The 23,028-nt window shown below is 40.6% G+C and overlaps 2 protein-coding genes across 2 annotated transcripts in view; one reads left to right on the top strand and one right to left on the bottom strand.

The window, feature by feature from the left end:
- LOC139480355 (uridine-cytidine kinase-like 1) overlaps positions 1-16,289 on the top strand; it is a 22,987-nt gene extending 6,698 nt beyond the window's left edge. The window contains exons 7-14 of the mRNA XM_071263418.1: positions 343-404; positions 2,232-2,350; positions 2,811-2,904; positions 3,744-3,806; positions 4,489-4,611; positions 5,494-5,659; positions 6,490-6,588; positions 7,401-16,289. Coding sequence (XP_071119519.1) covers positions 343-404; positions 2,232-2,350; positions 2,811-2,904; positions 3,744-3,806; positions 4,489-4,611; positions 5,494-5,659; positions 6,490-6,588; positions 7,401-7,462 — 788 coding nt within the window. The 3' untranslated portion in view covers positions 7,463-16,289. The remainder of the gene's footprint in view (positions 1-342; positions 405-2,231; positions 2,351-2,810; positions 2,905-3,743; positions 3,807-4,488; positions 4,612-5,493; positions 5,660-6,489; positions 6,589-7,400) is intronic.
- Positions 16,249-23,028, bottom strand: part of LOC139480356 (xylose isomerase-like) — a 20,985-nt gene continuing 14,205 nt past the window's right edge. Inside the window, exons 9-15 of the mRNA XM_071263419.1 lie at positions 22,271-22,326; positions 21,577-21,647; positions 20,630-20,735; positions 19,211-19,313; positions 17,919-17,998; positions 17,445-17,519; positions 16,249-17,041 (exon numbers count right to left, since the gene is read on the bottom strand). Of these exons, the coding sequence (XP_071119520.1) occupies positions 16,958-17,041; positions 17,445-17,519; positions 17,919-17,998; positions 19,211-19,313; positions 20,630-20,735; positions 21,577-21,647; positions 22,271-22,326 (575 nt within the window). The 3' untranslated portion in view covers positions 16,249-16,957. The remainder of the gene's footprint in view (positions 17,042-17,444; positions 17,520-17,918; positions 17,999-19,210; positions 19,314-20,629; positions 20,736-21,576; positions 21,648-22,270; positions 22,327-23,028) is intronic.

The following is a 23,028-nucleotide window of genomic DNA, read 5'->3' as shown; positions in this document are numbered from 1 at the left end:
ATCTATAGACTGTCTTGCTTGACAACAGTATAAGGATCTATAGACAGTCTTGCTTGACAACGATATAAGGATCTAAAGACTGTCTTGCTTGACATCGGTATAAGGATCTATAGACTGTCTTGCTTGACAACGGTATAAGGATCTATAGACTGTCTTGCTTGACATCGGTATAAGGATCTATAGACTGTCTTGCTTGACAATGGTATACAGTATTAGAGAAGTTGTTATCCATACATTATGTCTATTTTGTCATCCGTCAACTTCTAAGTGATGCCTATGAAACAATACATCAGAATAAGATGTATACCAGCAGTGATACTTATAACATTAATCTCTTCACAGGTGGTGAAAATGATGTTGCTATCAATCTTATTGTCTTGCACATACACACCCAGCTGCTAAATGTAAGTATTGTCTATATGAGTGCAACAGTTTGAATGACTAGGAATCCCCTGACTGTTTATTGATTCTCTCTGATAAGTTGAAGATAACCACTGAATGTTGTTTCTAGTAGCCCAGTCATCTAAGGCACCGCGATTTGCTGTGCAGAGTTGCATCCCTTGGGCACGCCAGAAACCTATGATTGGGGGTTCGAATCACGGTTCTCCCTGATTATGTTTCTAGGTTTGTCAGCACCATACACGTGCTCGTGGGTTTTACCGAAGTGATAAATGTCTGAGACCTGCATCACTTCGGGCTTTCCTTCCACATTAAACTGTCACGCCGTGATATAACTGGAATACTGTTAAAAGCGGCATTAAACCCAACTCACTCTCTCTAGTAGCTTTGACCCTTTGGATTCAACATCCTTTGTCAATATATTCTATCATTTAGAGTATGATAAGCATAAATGGTGTTGCCTTAACACACATATTATTGAATTAAGCATTGTCAGTACTTCACAGGTTTGCATACACTACATTCCTTCTGCACCATCGTATACATGTGTCTGATGTGCAATGTACTTAATGATTATAACCAGTGAATCAATACTAGGTCTGGTTCTAGTGAGAAGGAAACCAGCAAGTGCTCTCACCAATTACTGCTCTTACCAATTACTGCTCTTACCTATTACTGCTCTTACCAATTACTGCTCTCACCAATTACTGCTCTCACCAATTACTGCTTTCACCAATTACTGCTCTTACCAATTACTGCTCTTACCTATTACTGCTCTTACCTATTACTGCTCTTACCAATTACTGCTCTCACCAATTACTGCTCTCACCAATTACTGCTCATTATATCACACAAACATCCATGTTTCTCGTGCAACATTGGGGATGCTGGGGTATCCTACTTGTTAAAGCATCTCCTTGTCACACAGAAGACCCAGGTTCAATTCCCCACATGGGTACAATGAGTGAATCCCATTTTTTGTGTCCCCCTGCTGTGATATTGCTGGAATGTTGCTAAAAGTGGTATAAAACCACTCACTCACTCATGTAACATGGTGCCATCAGTTCTACTTTTGCTTCTCTATCAGGCCTTTGTTGGGTTTACACAAAGTTCACAGTATGGAGTCATGGAGTGACCACCTCCATGGTCTAGTGGTAGAGCGTCCGCCCAGAGAGCGGAAGATCCGGGGTTTCCATCCCCTGCCGCATCATACCAACAGATGGTACTTGTTGTACCCTGTCTGGCGCTCGGCATTAAGGGGCTGAAACAAGGACTGGTCGGCTCGGAGTCTGTATACTGTGTGTGAGTGGGGTATTCATGTTAAACTGTGGCATGATATCTCAGTGAGCTAGCACTCTAAATCGGCGTCAGTCCGGACTAGTACAAGCAGTACATAGTACACACACACACACGTGCATGCACATTGCTAGATAAGTGCAATAATCTTGGACGCGACGTTAAACACAATTTCACCTCACCTCACCTCACCTCACCTCACCTCACCTCACCTCACCTCAACTCAACTCAACTCAACTCAACTCAACTCAACTCAACTCACACATGGAGTAGGGGTCATTGGAATTTTGTGAGTTATATACAGCTTTAGCTGACTACAAATACACATATCACTACAACACGATACATCGCAAAGCTGTCCTATTCATGAGTGATCGAGGAACGCAGTGTGTATAAGACCTGGGAAGTATTCATGGTATTGCTGATGTATATTAAGATGGTAGTTGTTTCTTCCACAGTATATCAATAAAGTATGGTTGTGATAATTTTGAGTTGTTGGCTAAAGTTGCAATGAGCATGCTATTTTCTGTTGTCAGAGAGGCTTCAAACTGCGATCAAAACTGGCATCATCTGCCACGAATGGACTTCCAATGCCTAGTACTCTGTGTGTTCTTGATAAGACTCCACAAGTCCATGGTCTTCACACATTTATAAGGTAGACCATTTGCAGTCAACATGGTTAGTATCATGTTCACAGATGTTCTCATTAATGTATATGGACAATGGATGGAATTATGAATCATCTTGCAGTAAAATTATCACCGCATCTGATATCTGTACATACAGTTGAACCCATGAAGATCCGGGTGAGAATTATTCATCAACCCATGCTTGCCATAAGAGGCGACTAACAGGATTGGGTGGTCAGACTCGCTGACTTGGTTCATGCATGTCATCCTAGTAGAGTAGATTGATGCTCATGATATCAATCACTGAATGTCTGATCTAGATTCAATTATTTACAGACCACTGTCATATATCTGGAATGTTGCTGAGTTTGTACAGTTACCTTGAAATGGAGTTACAAAATACATGATCTTTTGCAGTTATCTTGTTCTCTATAGACCATTTTTAGTACCTTTTGATTATGATTTGTGGTCTTATGCTTATTTCAGGAACAAAGAGACACCCCGTGATGAGTTTATTTTTTATTCCAAGAGGCTAATGAGACTGCTGTTTGAGTTTGCCATGTCCATGTTACCTTTCAAGGTAAGTTTTCTTTGAGTTAAGCACTTCAAATTTTCATGATGGGAAAGAATGTAAGATTTTCTATGTAGTACAAGATAGACCATGCTTGATTTTATGATGATGATGCACTGGTTCACTAGTTATACCCCGCCATGAAGTGGGGCTGGGGATATTGGAACAGAGTTCATCTTCAGTCTGTCCTTCAGTCTGTATGTCTGCTTCTCAATGGGGACAAATTTTCTCAAAAAGTATTCAAGTTAGAAGATTGAAATTTTGCACACTGATGTTACTGGTCACAACCTCAAATGAGTTCAAAAATTGATGTCTCACATTCATATTTTACAGAGTTATGGCCCTTGCTCCATTTTTTTCAACTTAGTCAAGTTGTGACTATGTTTTCTCAGCAACTACTGAAATTAAACAATGTTAAATGTATGAAAGTTTGCATGCTTATGTTAAAGATACTTGTCAAGACTGAGTTCAAAACTTGATCCCATCAATTAAATTTTTACAAGGTTTTTGCCCTTGCTCCATGCTTCAACTTGGTGCATAGTGTTTGTGCAATGGGGGCAAGTTGTCTCAGAACAACTGACGTTAGCGTATCTAAGAGATACTTATCAAGACTGAGTTATTTTTTCCAGAGAAAGGGCCTTTTGTGTGCATTAGTTTCACATTTAATCTTCTTCTTTTTTATGACAAAAAGTGGCCCAAGTGCCTATCTCTTCTTTTTTGAGGTTTTTGTTCACTACTAAATGAACAAACAAACTTCTGATGTGCCGGGAAATAGTGATAACACTGTTTTTTGGTTTGAAATGATGTCAACATTAATATTAAGTGTGATCTTTGTTTTGTAATTGTAGTCTGTGAAAGTTGACACAACTCAAGGAGGAGTGTATGAAGGGAAGAGACAGAGTGCTGTCAAGGTAAGCTGATGATTGAGCATCTCTATTTCATTGAGAGTGTTTTTGGTTCTAGCATGTTGATCACATTGAATACAGGTATGTTGTCATCAGAAAGGAGAGCTTAAAACAGGACTAGTGTAATTCAAACGTTTTTTTGTTCAGGATATGGATTATGCTAAGCCAGCATTTCTTAAGTTCAGTTAGCAGATCTACATTTGTGAAGCTTGAAGTCTCATAGTGACATGCATGCAATACCATTGACACTACTCATGCAAAGGACAGTTTGCTGTTTTGGATGAACGAATATTTGATGAGAATTTTTTATCCAGAGATCGAGCAATATCTCCTAGAATATATATTGATGCAATGAAATTGCATCACAATGCTTTGCAGAACATTGATTTGTTATGTCATGGGCTACCGTGACATCACAATGAAATGACATACCGGTAACTAATCTCTCTGCCACTGAAGCTGATCAGCTATACTTTTTACACACAAGATGCTGCTTATGACTGTCTACAAACTGAAAATGTTGGAAGAATGATGTTGGATGATAAAAAGAATATCACACTCGTGTTTATTGATATCAAATATATCAACACTCATCTGTAAAACTTTTAAAATTTCTCTACTGGCCTCAGAGTTTTAAATGTTTATGGACCATTGAGAGTGTGTATTTAGTTGTTGATATGACCGGCAGGTGTCAGGCGTGTCCATCCTGCGAGCAGGAGAAACGATGGAGCCAGCCCTGTGTGAAGTGTGCAAGGAAGTCAACATCGGAAAGATACTCATTCAGACCAACATGGACACAGGAGAACCAGAGGTGAGCAGCTTTAGTCCTGCTAGTTATACATCACCATACCCCCGACAGCAGGGGCATTACTCACATCATCAACCACTGATTTGTCTGGTCCTGACCCAATTATATACAGACGTCTGACATGTTGCTGGAATATTGCTAAGTGTGTCATTAATACAAAAAAAAGGTTATTAATAATTCTTGCATTAATGTTTGGTTCAATCCCCTGGCCTTATTTCTAGGTTTGTCAGCACCATAGCTGTGCTTGTGGGTTTCACCGAAGTGGTGACCTGCATCACTTCGGGCTCTCCTCCCACATTAAGCTGTCACGCTGTGATATAACTGGAATACTGTAAAAAGTGGCGTTGAACCCAACTCACTCAATCCCCTGGCCTCGTCCCACCAAAAAACGTTAAAAGTTGGTACTTGTTGTTACCCTGCCTTGGCCTTAAGGGGATAAAACAAGGACTGGTCAAGTCAGCCAGTATACTCTGTCTAAGTGGGGTATCCATGTATCTGAGTGGACTAGCACTATAAAACCAGCATAAGTCCAGACTAGTACAAGTAGTCACTACATACACACGTTCATGCACAACATTGTCATGTGGACCCGTGAAGATCCAGGGGAATAGGTCTTCAGCTGACCCGTGAAGATCCAGGGTAGAATAGGTCTTTAGCAACCCATGCTTGCCGTAAAAGGCAACTTATGCTTGTCATAAGAGGGAACTAAAGGGATCGGGTGGTCAGGCTGGCTGACTTGGTTGATTCACCACCAATTAATTTTTTTTAAAGAAAGGTTTGATGTTATAAAACTAATCATACACCATATGGATTATTAATAAACTCAGATTACTGTGATTATTAGACTTACTGATATCGTTGCCTGTTTTGTCTCTGTGATTCCAGTTACATTACCTGCGACTGCCTAAGGACATCAAGGACCATTACATCATGTTGATGGACGCTACAGTTGCTACAGGTGCAGCAGCCATGATGGCTATTCGGGTATTACTTGACCATGATGTGAAAGAAGACAACATCACTCTCTGCTCCCTTCTTATGGCCCAGTCAGGTGAGGATATCATTAATTCCCATGGCGTTGACAATGACAACTGAGTGCACACCAATCAATTGGGTAACTATATTGGCACTTAAAGCGTGCTTAGGGATGGATTTGGCACTGTACAAATTCACACATTGTTATTCTTGCTGTTTGATGTTGTTAATGTTCAGTGTAGTGAATATTTTAATTAATAATAAGTAATACACATGATACAGTGAAACCTCATTTGGGCAAAGTTTTTAAACATTCTAATATTTTTTTTGACAACTCAAGGTTTATTGGACATTATTTGAATGAAAGTTGAATCACAAAACAATATGAGTGTTTTTTGTGTTCATGAAAATGAGGCGTCAATGTACATGTGCAAACAGAAAGTTCATGTAACATTTTCTAAACATCAGCAATAAATCCTAACATTGAGAAATCTCCATTCTATTACTTTCAATGAGTGTGTCTATGATTAGTGGAGACTCTTTTGGACAGGACTATCACTTTAGCAAGGATAGAAAGTAGCCTGAGCCACACTGCTAAATGTGAATGATATCCTGGCTGCTGGTACTACTGGCAGACTTTCAACCTCCTTTTTGTCTTTTGTGATATAAATAATATCAGCTATAGACACACGTACATGCCTCTTTGTGCTGCTATGACTTGGTTGATTGTATCTCATCACACTCCGATGGTGTGGGCCAATGATTATTATGTCGATCACTGGATTTTCTGGTCAAGACACTAATATAAGCTATCGTTATATATACCTCAAATATTTCTAGCTGCGGCGTAATGCAATAACAAGCAAAACACACTACCTAAATGTAAATAATATGTGTTGTTTACAGGTGTGCATTCCGTTGCCTATGCATTCCCAAAAGTAAAGATTGTGACTACAGCTGTGGACAAGGAAGTGAATGAAAAGTTTCATATTTTGCCAGGCATTGGTGAGTTCCAAGTCCAAACTGGGCCACAAACATGTTTTCAGTCAGTGATTAAAGGAGACAAATTGCCATGGTTACGTGAGTTATCCTATGTAGCTTTTCCATACTGGCATTACAGAAAGTAATAATATGAAACAAGTCTACAACATCAGGCACTAGTCATGCCAGTCCAAAGCCTTGGTCATGTTCTGGTATGCCTCGGGCCAATACAGCCTGCCTAGGGCCAATACAGCCTGCATCGGGCCAATACAGCCTGCCTCGGACCAATACAGCCTGCCTCGGGCTCATACAGCCTGCCTCGGGCCAATACAGCCTGCCTCGGGCCAATACAGCCCGCCTCGGACCAATACAGCCTGCCTCGGGCCAATACAGCCTGCCTCGGGCCAATACAGCCCGCCTCAGACCAATACAGCCTGCCTCGGACCAATACAGCCTGCCTCGGGCTCATACAGCCTGCCTCGGGCCAATACAGCCTGCCTCGGGCACAGTTATAAGATCCATGCTCTTATGAAGTGTGATGACAGCAGTCTATATCGCCTTGTTGTGATTTCAATGTAAGGAATGCAATCACATGCAAAAACCGTATTGTCCTGCTAAACCCATATTGATTTGAGCATTTTATGGGCAGTCCATGGAATAGTCCATGAATGAACTGAAAATTATACCTAGAGAATACTGTGTCCAATAGACTTAGAAGTTTATTTGGCTCAGGCTGACAACCTTTTTTAACCCACAATGTGATATGACTAGACTCTTCAGTACTTTTCTCATCCAAAATTGCAGCTGTGTAAATATCACTGTTTTCTTGTTTGCAGGAAACTTTGGGGACCGTTACTTTGGTACAGATTTTATGTTTAGCACAGAACAATACAACTGACCAATTGGTTGATGAAACTGGATCAGTTGGTGAATTAGCCTCAAGAACACCAGCCCGTCAGAGTAACAAGTAGTTTCCTCATCAGAAGACAACAACAGAGTCCTTATTTGTCTCCCCCTGAGAAGTTAATCAAACCATATCTATCACCTTCCACTGAATAGTCATGAAAGACATCATGGTTTCTGTTGCAAAGATTTGTAACCATGGCAACTTATGATGATGTGCTTGTGGTTAGTGCTTAGTTTATGTTGGATGGGAGTATGGCTGTTATACTGCCTTGAACATACACTGTTGAAAAGTAGGAATGGAGATCTGTCGTAGACAACCTTTTACAAGTTGCAGTCGAGTAAAAGTGTTAAAGCACTTGTTATTTACACCTTCAAATTTCAGATAGTAGGAATCTTACCTGCCTTATAATGTGTGAAGTCACAGTTTGTAAATTGTTAAATTTAATATTTTTTTACACATTTTAAAGAATTTGTTTTTGGATTAGTTGTGTTTAGACTGATTATATCTAAAGTCAGCCTTTTTTCTAAACTTAATTTATGTTAATATTTTGGTCACGTTTACTCTAATCATGCTGATATTTTATCACTTAATCTTCCAGTGTTTCCATTAATTGCCATCTTCCCGAGGCAAGAGAGTTAACTGACTATAAAAGTCCAGTTTCCACCCTTGCCGAACTAGGCTGGTATTATGGAGTTACATTTTGGCTGGGCGGTTCGTAAAGTGTCATGCAGAGTTCGGTCGACTGCAGGATTTGCAAAGCATGTGCACCGCTAACTCGTTGTCAACAGATATTTTCTATATCTTTTCATGTTTTTAATCAAGGTGCTCACGTGATTTGATGCACTTCGCGATGTAAGACTCGTTTGATCACAATATAGATTGTTTGATAGGCATTACTTAGAAGTTGACGGGTGACAAGATAGACACAATTTTTTATGGATAACAACTTCTTTAATACTGTATACACAATATAGATCTTGATTATCGATCAGATCGTTTTGACTGGGCGCCACCATTTTTTTTTTAAGCAAATGCAAGTGATACGAGAGGTTGAATATGATTGGTCAATAGGAGAGGTATAGAAAGGACATTACTCGTAATAGCCACTTGTGGCGCTACGATCGAGCCCAGGAATTCCAACCTAGTTTGGCAAGGCTGGAAACTGGACTTTTAAAGTCAGTTAACTCTCTTGCCTCAGGAAGATGATTAATTGCTAACAGCAATGCTACTGCTGCTTGTTCTCAGAATTTCATATTGGAATACAAATTTTGCTTTGTTGGTGGTTTATGGAGAATGTATCCATGCTATCCATACTTGCAAAGCCAGTTCCTATGTACTGTTAATCGTTGCTCAATTTTCTTAATCCTTCCGCTTTGTTTTAAGTGTAACTAATTGAATTTATGTGATCGAAAGCAATTTGTTTTCACATTTATTTATTTTCCAACTCGTAAGACTTACATACTGCTATCATGTTTCTGTCATTCCTAACAACTGCCAGAATTTAACTGAAACTGGGCAATACACTTCAGTCTACTCTAGGTGGCTTTGTGAATATACAGGTAGATCTCATTCATGGAAAAGATTTCATTGACTGAGTAGGGTCGTACTGTGGAACGTGAGGCTGCAGTTATATGTATGTGCCAGTGTTTCTCACCATAGCATTAATGCTCTACATTATCAGTTACTGCCATTACGATGATGTTTATTTTATGTGCTTATTGTTATCTGTTGCTGCATTTTAATATGTACTTTTGTGCATGTGGACTGAACGCAAATGCTGTTGTAATTGAAGTGGGTATGCGAAGCATGTTGTGTGTTTTGTATGGTTGCAAGTTGGTGCAAGATATGTGTCTGAAACAGTACAAAAACTGTAAATATGCTGGTATATGACGGATAGTTTATTGTCGTATGAAGTAAAGTGATTGGTTCTTTTCCCCTGTCACATATCAGATATGAACCTGAAATCAATTTCATGTCAAGGATTTTACTAAAAGAGTAAAACAACCTTGCTCTATCAACTTTGTTTCTGCAAGTAGCTGAAGAATTGCATATGTGAGTGAAGGCAATATTCACTCTAACCGTCTTTCAGTTTTAAAGATTTAAAGCACATTGCTTCAATAAATTCATCACAGTCAGTTATTGCAGAATAGGGTGTTTCATTTTTCTTCAGTGTAGTAACTCTTGATCATGGTTTGTAAAAATTATGACCTTTGTATAACTTGTTGGTTAATTGTGTATGAAATTAAGCCATGGAATGTTTGATACACTTAAGAAGTTGTCTTTGTGTAATATTGTATATCATGTTGATAATGCTGATACAAACATTCATAGAAAATATCTTCTAAAGAAATACAAAAATACTCTAGTTCTTGTCTGTAGGAATATATACTAGCCACATAAAGAAACTGCACGGAGAAAATATATTCTGGATTGAAATACAACAGCAAGAACAAAATGATGCAGACGCTGTAGCAGCTGAATGATCGGACCATAAGAAAATGTCAACGGGACCTGAACAACATCTGTTACGATGACGTCAGAAGATCAAAATGGAGTAGGGGGTCAAACGACAAAGTCAATAACGGGTATGACCACCCTGTGCGTGAATCACAGCAGTGCATCGGCGACGCATGGAGTCCACCAAATGGGCATGGAAGGCCTGGGGAATGGCCTGCCATATCGTCCTCAAATCTTGTGCCAAGTCACGGACGTTATCTGGAGGATGTGGAAGACGACGCAGACGGCGCTCCATTTCATCCCACACATGCTCTATTGGGGAGAGATCTGGAGAATTTGCAGGCCATGGCAGTAACATGACATTGTTATGGTGAAGGAAATCCGTTGCGACCCTAGCCGTGTGAGGACGAGCATTGTCCTGTTGAAATGTCAATCCCGGGCCATGACGTTGCAGGAAAGGAATGACCACAGGCCTCAGAATCTGATCTCTGTAGCCAACACCGATGAGATTTCCCTGAACAACCACCAAAGGGGTTCGGGGCCGTGCTGTTATCCCACCCCAAATCATCACAGAGCCACCTCCAAAACGATTCCTCTCCACAATACAGTTGCGTGCATAACGTTCTCCCAAACGCCGGTAGACACGTTGACGCCCGTCACTGTGGGAAATGTTGAACTTCTTCACCATATTCGAGGTTGGCGAAAATGATTTCGACACCATCTTAGATGGTTGACTCGATGACGGTGTGTCAGGATTGGACGTATGGCAGGGCGTCGTGGTCGAACCCTGTACTGACGTAAACGATTCCTGACAGTGTTGGGATGGATACGGCGCAGTCCAGGAATTGTCTGGGACGTCGTTACTGCCGTTTGGAACCTGTGTCGGAGATGTGTAACTCGAATCCATCTGTCCTGTCTTGGCGTCGTTACTCGGGGACGTCCTGAACGTGGGTGGTCGGCAACGTCATTTGTGTTCTGATAACGACTCACCAATGCCGGTATCGTGTTACGATGGCATTGGAAATGTGTTGCCACCTGTTGTTGCCTCATTCCCGCTCGGATCATTCCAATGGCTTCATGGCGCTGTGCAGCTGTCAATCGTGGCATGATTTGCTTGTGATATGCTTGTGTCTGGCTTGAGAAGTTTTGAATTTTTGAATGACCACAGATCATGCTTTCCAAAGTGACAGCGAATTTTGAGTTGCACATGCTGTGTACAGCTGCACAGGATGCATGCGCAGTAGCGCATTGCACGTCCATAGGCCCCCATCAATGACGTCATATCGCATGGCACGTGCATGAGCGTTTGAATGTCTCCAATAATTGCTGTGTTCAAACCTATGTTTCATATATGGACGGTGTGCCCTTATATCTATATTTTCTCCGTGCACACTTTCTTTATGTGGCTAGTATAGTAACGTATAGATGATTGTTCACGATCATTTGTTAACATTCATGTGGAATACTTTTTGCATTATGGCATTTTTCACTCAGGATGTTTTGAAGGGATCAAAAGTTTTTCAATATTCCATGTGCCACTGTGCAAAAATATTCTCTTCTATACATAAAACTGACCTCTGAAATGAAATGCATGATTGACTGAATGGTACGTATATTATTCATTTCATTCTCAGTCTGACTAACCTACCCTGTATATCTCACCCTGTTTTAGATTTCTATCTGTGATTGACGATTCACAAAGTAAGACTGCCTCAAATATTATTAAAAGTTCAAAAGTCACATGTCGTTTCACATAAATCACCTGCACATCAGTTTACATAAATCACTGTATTGTTGCCATCTCATGTCATTTCCCAAATATTCAACATGTACATCATTGCAATATGCCAGCTCGTCCAAGCCAATTCATTTATGTAACATATATGCGATACTGGCATTCTCATTCTAAAAAATTGTAGGGGGCACGGGTGGCCCAGTCGTCTAAGGCGCCGCGATTCGCTGTGCAGAGTTGCGTCCCTTGGGCACGCCAGAAACATATGATTGTGGGTTCGAATCCCGGTTCACCCCGATTATGTTTCTAGGTTTGTCAGCACCATACCCGTGCTCGTGGGTTTCACCGAAGTGGTAAACGTCTAAGATCTGCATCACTTCGGGCTTTCCTCCCACATTAAGCTGACACGCCGTGATATAACTGGAATACTGTTAAAAGCGGCGTTAAACCCAACTCACTCACTCACTCACTAAAAAATTGTATGTATTTCTGTCACTGATTCAAATTACAACATGACCTGTTTTGTTGAGACCAAGAGCATTATATCCAAACTGTTAAAGATAAATGAGTCAATGTTATTGAACCGATTTACTGAGCATGTATTGATCATGTTTATTATGTTAATTACAACAATAATTTTATCCATTTTTTTTATATTGCAAATGGTGAAATCTTCAGAACAGAACCGAATCCCAGTGATTACTACATGCACCTGTCTCAAATGACGTTCCTATTATGTCCTGTGTTAGTTAGACACCGGTAAAATGCCTTGTTTTCAATATTGAACATGGCTATTGTTATCCCCAATGTTAATGTGCACCGGTAATTATTCTGTGCAATCTCCTATTTGAAATGTTTTCATAGTGTCTGAACGCTATTTTTCTTAAATACTCTGCAGTATTTTAGTGGATGGGAAAGTCCATGGTTTTCCTGATTTCTGTGCATTTATGAAGAAATTTAATGAGGTGTAGCGGGCAGGTACTGGAAAGTGATGGTTCCTTGTGTTTCATTCTTGTATATACTGGTACTGGATATTGACAGATAAAATAGGGCTTGGAATGGTCCCCTATGGGAGATGTTATTGCTCACACCTACACCACAAGCTTGCAGTATACCAGCACCATACATACAACCTGTACGAGAAACATCGCTGGAACCCAAAGAAATGGGTTGAAATCCCAGGATTATGATCCATAATGTAACCACATGCATACAGTGTGTGAAACCTTTTCTGGTGTCCCCTCCCGTAATATTGCAGTAATATTGTTTAAAAGCTGCATAAAACCCAACTCACTCACTCTCTCCATAAAGTAAGGTTACTGATTCAACTGTCAAGACATCTGTGCCTTTCAGCACTATGATTAGTTTGAAGTGTTGGGTCTGGACCCTATATATTACTATGGAACTTTCCAAGCATTACCAGTAATATCATCTGTCCAAATCATGCCTGTTAATTATGACGTCTAATGTATAACTTATTTACTAGTCTGTCTACACCTTTTTCCAATGCAGGACAGTTTTCTGCCCATCACACTTTTGAGAGGTATTGCGTCTACTCTTAGAAATGTATGTTATTGAATCTCAAGATATGTCAGTGCAATTTCACATGATTAATATAATTAGACCCCATTTTGGCCTTGTTTAGCACTTACTCTTAATCATTGTTTGTTAGGAATATTCCATTTATTGTCAGTAAAATCCATCTTTAACTTCCATGTAGTGTCAGTAAAATACATCATTAACTCAAGTCAACTGGCTTCACGAGATTAGGACTTACTTGTCTATAGTGATGTGGAAGTATTTTCTGGCCCTATCATGAGCTGTTGCTAATTTCTAATATCAGGTTTTGGTGTTTTCACAGACACTGTTTACTTGTAACCTATTTTCTTTGCATTTATTAACATCCAAGCATTTCCAAGGAACATATAATTAGATTGTGGACTTGTATTGCTTGTTAAACAACTGGCCTCCAGAATGTATAATGGATAATTACCGGGGTAATACACAATGTTATCCCACATCAAGCAACATGTTTGTGTTAGATTATATTGAAGAGAGGCCCTTAGAAGATTTCACAATGTATTGCTTTCTCTGCTTTCTTTTTCAAACACTTCATCATCATATGAAGATTGTCCCAGTGTGCTCATGGTATTAACAGATGTGGCTTATGTATTCATACATAAGATTATGGATGTATTGACTAACTCAAGGGACTGTCCGAAGTTCAGTATGATAGTCAGTTATTATATAACTTTGACTAATGAATGATTGGGAACAACAGAACATGACTTAATAAAACAGACATTTCTTGTTTTAGTGACACTTATTTGTATGGTGAGTAACTGGCAATAGTTTTGGATGAAATAAGATTGTCATTGCCCACAAAGCGATTTTTGCGCAATGATAATTGTTTGTCAGTGTTAAAGTATGGGGGGTAAAAGAGTCTTTGTATTGTGATTGCTCCTGCAACTGGGCCCAGATGTTTATACATGTTCAATATGTTCCTGGCCCTCCCCCAGAAGTGTTGAAATAAAAGCAACAAAACCCTTTCCATATTCATAAGAACCCTTGCAGATTAGATAGTGGTAAATGGCACACTTGGAAGTATGTTGTATTTGTATTTTAAGAGAATTGGTTTGCAAGATTATTTTCTTGATTGCATGGAAAGTCATTTCGAGGTTCATGAATGCTGGTTCAGTACAAGAATGATTGAAGACAGCCTTTGGATGTGAAAATGTATCATATGTACTGGTAGATGTATTTGATAGAAGGTAACATTCTTTAACATGTACAAAGTGTTGGTGTTGGTGGAAGTTTAGTTAGTACTGCCTTGTTGTGTGTATGCTTTGTTTATCGGTTATAGTTTGACATGAAATACCTTGACACCATCAAGCTTTGACAATCGCCATGACAATCCAGTCAGTGTCATGTTCATGGATTCATAGTAAGACCTTGTAAGAATGACTATTCTTGTCGTAAGAGACGACTAACGGGATCGGGGAGTCAGGCTCGCTGACTTGGTTGATGCATGTCATAATATCCAAATTGTCTGGATCAATGCTTATGACATTAATCACTGGATTGTCTGCTCCAGACTTAATTATTTACAAAGTGTCATCATTTAGCTGGGATATTGCTAAGTGCAGCGTTAAACAACAAACAACAACAACAACAACCTTGTAAGAATGTTCTCCTTGGAATGTGTTCTTTTGGTGAGAGAAATTAACAAGATGATTTGTCGGGTTGATTCTTGAGTTTAATTAAATCAAAATTTGTAAGTGTCACAGTATGTCATGCTAAATTATTAGTGGCATTCACTTGAAATTGTATAATGGCAGTCACATTACCTCAACAAACAACACCTGTGTATTGACAAATCCAAAGTGTTCTTCCAGCTCTTGAACTGAGTGCGATAGTCAGTTTCAATGTCTAACTCAACACAGCCTTAATTATGACATGCAGGTGCAATTGTACAGCTGTAAGTAAGTGTAGACATGTGTATAGCTGATTGTTGTTGGAATATTATGGATCTATTCACCTCAACATGTAGATCCTGGGTACTGAATCTCCTCCAGTTGGTGGATAACATTTCCTAAATGAGCACAACCAAAGCCGTCCATTTTGGATAAGGTATCCAACTGTCTTTTATGTAATAGATAGAGGATGAGTCCCAGTACTTTATTGGGATATAAACGTACAGTTCATCATGTCCTGATAAAGTACTGGCACAAGTTCTCTATCTGTCATAGAGCACAGGCAAATATTCAAGTTCCATGAACTGTACCCTCGCAGATTGTACCAATTCCGTCAATCACAGAAGCAGAGTGCATGATTTCATAGAAACTGTACTGTAAGTGCAGTTAAGTGTTGTAGTTTAAGGCCTGTCTTGCTGTAATGTAGAAGCTTCACGCCTCTATAAACCGCATACTTGATAGTACTTTTTCACCATGTAAATAGTGACCACCCATTGAACGAAGTATTTGCCTATGCTCTAAAGAGGATATACAGTGCGGTGTCCTCTTCGAATGTATAAAATGAGTGTCACTCTTGATCAGAGAGGGTGGTCGGGTAGCCTAGTGGTTAAAGCGTTCGCTCGTCACGCCGAAGACCCGGGTTCGATTCCCGACATGGGTACAATGTGTGAAGCCCATTTCTGGTGTCCCCCGCCGTGATATTGCTGGAATATTGCTAAAAGCGGCGTAAAACCATACTCACTCACTCACTCACTCTGGTGTCTCCCGCCGTGATTTTGCTGGAATATTGCTGAAAGCGGCGTAAAGCCATACTCACTCACTCACTCACTTGATCAGAGAATCATGTTGAGATGAATAGAACTCATTTTTGTTTTGTCTGTGTAGTATAGTCATGGATGATGTGGTCGCATTGCCACTTAGCTGTCTAACATCCCATGTTATATGTACAGGTAGATACAATTTATCATGCAAGAGCTGATCACTGATTTTGAAACATTTGTTTGTATGGCCATATCATTTATCAATTTGATGGAATGTGTCTATATGAAACTGAATATTGTCTTTTGTGTCTGTTTCACTGGCATTCTCTCAGAAAGAAGACAAACGGAGAAACAGACTTTGTATATTGTATTTTATTCTTACACTGACGAATGAAAGGGAATAAAGTCTATTATTACAAATCTGTGTTTGTTCAATAGAGGTTCTTGAGTACAATTTGCAAAAAAATATCTGGTTCATGATACCATTTTTAAATGGTCATTAGACATGTTAAAAGAGAAAAATGTATTGGTGAAATTAATTATGAATGTTTCTGCAAGATATATCTATGTGTCCATATTTATAATGAATATTTCTATGCAATCAATACTCATTGTGGAATGCTGGACAAATTTGACAAGGCCCTAGAGTCACAAAACTTGTTCACAACACAGACAATGCACGAGCTCCATGGGAACCCTTCTGAAGGACCTTATAACAGTTGACACTGCTGCTTGGCCAGCGGCAGTCCATGGTAAAGGACGTCTATTATTTGAAGTCATTTCTCTGAGTCACCAGTTGCATACTTGCACAATATCATTAAATCCAGTCAATTTGTGGAAACGTAAGATTATTTTTTTACACATTTATTATCATTCTCTCATGTCTCTGAAATTCACATAATGTGCCAGTGTACTTGTGAGGTTTATGGAGTACCAATTAGTTTCAACATATCTGGCCAGTAGATTGTTTTTGTCATTAACAAAATCTACCCCTGTTGGAAGGTTTCGCATCCATGCCTTTGGCTGTATGTTTGTTCTTGTAAGATGACAAGAGATGTCATGTCTACATGAAGTAATTCAGCATGCTTTCGTAATGTTCTTGTTGGCCAGATATACGCTGAGGTTCACCCTTCTCCAGGATGTATTTCTGTAAGGAAAATAAAATTCAAGCAAGTGACACCAGAGAAAATATTTTGGATATTTAAAAGTAAAAAAAACCAGAACAACAATTTTGTAGAAGTTAGACTAACTGAAAGATATTTCAATTAATATCTCCAAAAAGGCACAAATTCGTAACTTTTTTATGTGTTTAGATACTAGTGTGAGGTACAAGTTACGATATGGTTTTGAGTTGAATCAAAGAAGGTAGAAGAAGAATGCGAAAGACAAACTGTATTTCCTTTTCAAGACATGTTCCTGTAACATCTGACGTACAAATTTCAAACATTCTCACACATCACAGCAAATGACAGATCACTATTACTACTGCAAACCTACATTAGTCTGAATGTTTTATTATACCGTAAAGGCTGAAAACAGCTAATAAGTACCTCTAGTTCCTCAAAGCTAGTTTCTCCACTTTCGATCTTGGCACCGATTCCGTCACTATAGCTACTGTATCTTTCCTGAAACCAAGAATAATGTTTGAAAATGTGCTGATATGTTTCACACTTGCTCAGTCTCGTTCACAAAGAGCAGGAAATTTAGGGAGTTCTTTTTACTTGAATAAATGATAAGCAGATCCCATTGATATGCAAAAAAACGTTGCCATGAAATGCTTCATTACATTGAAGGCCACAATGGCATGGTGCATCAGATTTAATTGACCATATTTTCTACACAATTACCAGGCGAGGTTCTAAAAAGGCACACAAGATTAACTCCCTGAAGCAATAAAGTATACTTTTGGTCAATGCAGGGTGGGTGTAAAGAGTTGTTAACTATGTTGTGGCTGTAAATTCCACATTGATGCTCAGGTGCATACTTTCTGCCCAATGTGGAGATTCCCGTAAGGTTGGCCTTACCTGAACAGCTTTAGGGATGGTACCATCGCTGGCAATTCGGGCAGCAATCTTCAGGCCTCGGGCAAAGGTGTCCATTGCACCTGGAAGAAGGTATAGCATTGCAGTAGATGGTTGTTGCATAAAGCCACTGTCAGCCGTATAACATGGAGACAGTTGACTTACGAACTTCAACCACTTTATCCTTTAAATGCCTTGACCGAGCAAGTAATAAGAAGTCAAATCCATGTCAACACAGTCTATATAGATACCACAGCTTCTAAGATGCCACTTAAAGATATAGCAGTATTACAGCTATTTTACATTGGACTGTAAATATTCTCTAAATAAAATTGATTCTGTGCGAGACTAACCAGTCAGCGGGCCTGACTACCGGATGTGCCAAGTCAGCGGGCCTGACCACCGGATGTGCCATATCACCAAGCCTGACTACCGGATGTGCCAAGTCAGCGGGCCTGACCACCGGTTGTGCCAAGTCAGCAGGCCTGACCACCAGATGTACCATATCACCAAGCCTGACTACCGGATGTGCCAAGTCAGCGGGCCTGACCACCGGATGTGCCAAGTCAGCAGGCCTGACCACCAGATGTACCATATCACCAAGCCTGACCACCGGATGTGCCAAGTCAGCGGGCCTGACCACCAGATGTACCATATCACCAAGCCTGACTACCGGATGTGCCAAGTCAGCGGGCCTGACCGCCGGATGTGCCAAGTCAGCGGGTCTGTGACCAAAACTTAAAGCCAAGACTAGTGAGTATGGTTGTTACGCCATTACTAGCAATATTCCAGCAATATCATGGCGGGCGACACCAGAAATGTGCTTCCTACATTGTACCCATGTTGGGAATCAACCCGGGCCGGTGACGAGCAAACGCTTGAACCACTAGGCTACTCCACCACCCCTGAAGCCAAGTCAAATGCAGTCATACATGAACTACCTGTAAAGAGGCCAAAACACCAGAGTCATAATCGTGAATATGACTGAGCTGTTTGATTACCATGACTCCAGAAATTTATAAAGGGCCGTCGGATAGCCTAGTGGTTAAAGCGTTCGCTCGTCACGCCGAATACCCGGGTTCGATTCCGGACATGGGTACAATGTGTGAAGCCCAGTTCTGGTGTCCCCCGTCGTGATATTGCTGCAATATTGCTAAAGGCGGCGTAAAATCAAAAACTCACTCAGTCACTCAGTCACTCACTCACTCCAGAAATTTATACAAAGCAATGTAATTAGTCAGCAACCGGCCAACAGTGGACATTACTCAGAAGTTATTCCGTGACTAATATCCTACCAATGTGGGCAGTGAACATGTCACGGAGTTCTGTAGATTCACGGCGGACCTTGCAGTCAAAATTGAGTCCACCCGGCTGAATGCCTCCCTGATCCAACACCACCTAAAAAGGGCAGTAACTTTAACATGGATCTAATGCTGTGCAGAGGACAGTGCAGAAGGTCAATAATTCAGAGAAGCAGCAAGCAGAATAGCGATTCAGTGATTTCTATTTCAAAGCCTTGCGTCTAAGTCTGACGCTAGAGGGTTTCGTTTAATTTTCAAGGTTGACGCAAATGCTTAAAATCTAACCCTGATGTAAAGGCCTGTTAACCAGGCCCTACACCAGAGATTTCTGTCAAAGCTTCACGCAAAATGTGTATGTCTTACTGAAATGTAGAAGCCTATTGCCAAAACTCCATGACATAACCAGATGCCAAAGCTTTATGAGGGAGTTGGGATTAACGCCACTTGAACAGTATTTCAGTTAATGTGGGCTTGATGTGGGAAGAAAGCCGAAGTGATGCAGGTCTCAAACGTTTACCATTTGGTGAAACCCACGATCACAGATGTTGTGCTGACATACCTAAAATTATAATGTGGGCGAACCGGGATTCGAATCCACAATCATAGGTTCCTGGCGCGTCAAGGGACAAAACCCTACACAAAGAATTGGCGCGCCTTGGGTGACTGCTTCAGTCTAACCCCGATGTAACCTCTTATTTCCAAAGGTTTATGTCTAAACCAAAGCTCAAGTCTACATCTAAACCTTAGGCCAAAGTCTATTCCCTTTGTAAAAGCATTCTGCCCAGGCTCTGTGACGTAATCTGATGCCAACACTTCATGTCTACCCCCTTTGTAAAAGTCAATTGAACAAGTTTTGTTTATTTTAATGCCCTACACCAGAAGTCCACAACATATCCTTGCCTAGCCCAAATATTAAAGCCAATTGCTAAGGTTTATATCTAAACCGGACGCTAAGGTTTATGACACAAAAGGTTTCGGGCAAACCCATATGTTAATGCCTGTTGCCAGCGCTCTTTTTCCAAAGTTTTTTGTCTAACCCAGAGATAAAAACATATTGCTAAATATAGTACTCGTATCTAAATGTAAGACGTCAACGCCAGAGAATAACCAGTCTAGATCATCAATGATCGATGATTGGGAGTAAAAGGTAAAATAATGATGAAATAATATGAATGGATTACTGAAAATGAGTGATGATACCAGGTGTTCGCGAAAGGGGTAAGTATGGCGTGCCCTACCGGTTGAAACCACCACTCGCACAATTTACACAAAAAGTAAATTTTTGTATGCAAGCCGGATGCCTTAGAACATCTCTGAAAGAGACGCCGATAACGTTCTCTACGATGTTTTTATAGAAATCCACCATACTCATCACCTATGTGCCAACTCACTAGTAGCGCTGGTTGAACTTACCTTCATCACTAGAGCAGTATTCTTGGCGTCCATTGGGAACTGGTCTGTGTCCCAGCCCAGATCGGGGGAGCCAGTGTTAGAGTCGATGGAGCCCAGCATACCCATCCTGCCACAACAGACGTACACACTATAGACAGCAGAAAGACTGGACATTAACATAGTAGGTTATTCAGTAATGCGCCCAAAACCCGATCACTAAATGACTGATAATGGAGCTACATGCACATAAAGGCTAGATATTGGCACTAATACTAAATATATATAGTTAACCCTTCGTCAAGCTCGGATCGGAGAACATGCTTGAAAGGTTGTGTCTAATTGATCCGAGTTCACAATTGTGAAGGTGATTCATTACACTCTGGAACTTTTCAACATGTCGAGACTCAATTTCAGAGATATCACGAGGAAGATCTACAAGTTTTGTTTCGTTGTGATTACGTTCAAGTGTCATTATCAGGGGTAAAAAAAAAATGGCGACCCAGCTGAGCTCTGCCGTGGACATTTAACAACGTCGCCGACGAAAAGGGTATTACGAGATATGTGATTGTCAAACAATAACATTCGCAACTACGTAGCAAGTCATGACAGACATCATTAGAGAGTGTGAGCGAGTGAGTGAGTTGGGTTTAACGCCGCTTTTAACATTATTCCAGTTATATCACGGCGTGTCAGCTTAATGTGGGAGGAAAGCCCGAAGTGATGCAGGTCTCAGACGTTTACCACCTCGGTGAAACCCACGGGAACGGGTATGGTGCCGACAAACCTAGAAACATAATCGGGGTGAACCTGGATTCGAACCCACAATCATAGGTTCCTGGCGTGCCCAAGGGACGCAACTCTGCACAGCGAATAGCAGCGCCTTAGACGCCTGGGCCACCCGTGACCCCCCATTAGATAGAGCAATGGTACCCCCAATCCCCCAAACAGAAGCAACAAAAGATACGTACGCCGAGGAGACGACACAATCGTGTTCGTAGGAATGGCCGGCTAGAGTCGTGTGGTTGGGCTCGATGTTCAGCTGAAACAGACATGGATAGCTCCACAACTGTGACAGATGCTACAGCGAAAACGCCAGAGTATAATCAATCGCGAATATCCGCCGAAACAGATTCCATAGGATGTAAGAGAGAAAATGCTGATGAAAATTATATGAATGGGTCACTGAAAATCTGTGATGACACCAGGTGCTCTCGAAAAGAGAAAACATGGGGTATGATTTGAAGCCTGGACTGAAAAATATAGTCTCAAACACTCCTTGTCCCTAAAAACCAACACAGAACATGGAACCGCATAGTGGAATTTGGGGGGAAAAATCAGGAACTGTCGGGAAAAAAAATTGGTATATGGTAGTGAGGCCAGAATGCAAGTCAACATTGCAATGTTGTTTGAGTTTGAATCCTCATTCACGTTGTCATACCTGGACATATGCTTCATGTGTTACTTATCAAGAGTCAGAATCCACGATGCGTTTTCGTATCAATGGTATGTCGCGGCTATATGAAACGTTATGTAACTGAATTGTAACGTCGTACTTTCTGGTGGTGTGTTTAAGCTACCCAGCCACTATTTTTCTATCATCGATTACAAACAAATAACAGATTGTGTGATGGTTGGTAGACTGGTAGTGTATCTAGAACCCACCTTGAACTCCTTGTCCAGATCAAAGCTCTTCAGGAAGCCAATGACTGTCATGGCGTCTGCAAACACAGAGTACACACGTGGTAAGTCGTTGAATATTGAGAGAATCTCACCAGAGCGTCTTTTGTTATCTAACATTAACAGTGAGTGAGTGAGTGAATGGGTGAGCTGTGTTTAAAGCCGCTGGGTTTAACGCCGCAGTATCCCAGTTATATCACGGCGTGTCAGCTTAATGTGGGAGGAAAGCCCGAAGTGCTACAGGTCTTAGACGTTAACCACTTCTGTGAGACCCACGAGCACGGGTATGGTGCTGACAAACCTAGAAACATAATCGGGGCGAACCGGGATTCGAACCCACTATCATATGTTTCTGGCGTGCCCAAGGGACGCAACTCTGCACAGCGAATTGCATCGCCTCGATAAAAGTTCAAAACTCTGAGGCCTGCCGAGTGTTCATATATATCATAATAAAGACACGAGGGTGATATTCTATTCATCATCCAAAATTCAGTTTATAAAAGGTCATAAGCTGTGTCTTGAGCGTAAAAGTACTGGTAACCAGCTTCAATAGCAGAGAGATTAGTGATGTCATTTGTTTTTGACGTCATGGAAACCGATGTTCTGCAAAGCATTGTGATTCAATTTCACTAAGTCATATTCTCCGAGGAGAGATTGCTTGATCATACCGTAGCAGTAAAGTATTTTTTTGATGATTAAACCATCTCATTCTAGAACATATACATGCGTTTTAGAACTGCCAC

This window comes from Haliotis cracherodii, unplaced genomic scaffold (genome assembly GCF_022045235.1).
Source record: "Haliotis cracherodii isolate W230 unplaced genomic scaffold, xgHalCrac1.p SCAF_4, whole genome shotgun sequence".
In the NCBI taxonomy this organism is placed as follows: Eukaryota; Metazoa; Mollusca; class Gastropoda; order Lepetellida; family Haliotidae; genus Haliotis; species Haliotis cracherodii.
Note: the sequence above shows the minus strand (reverse complement) of the source record. Positions and strands in the feature narration are given on the sequence as shown.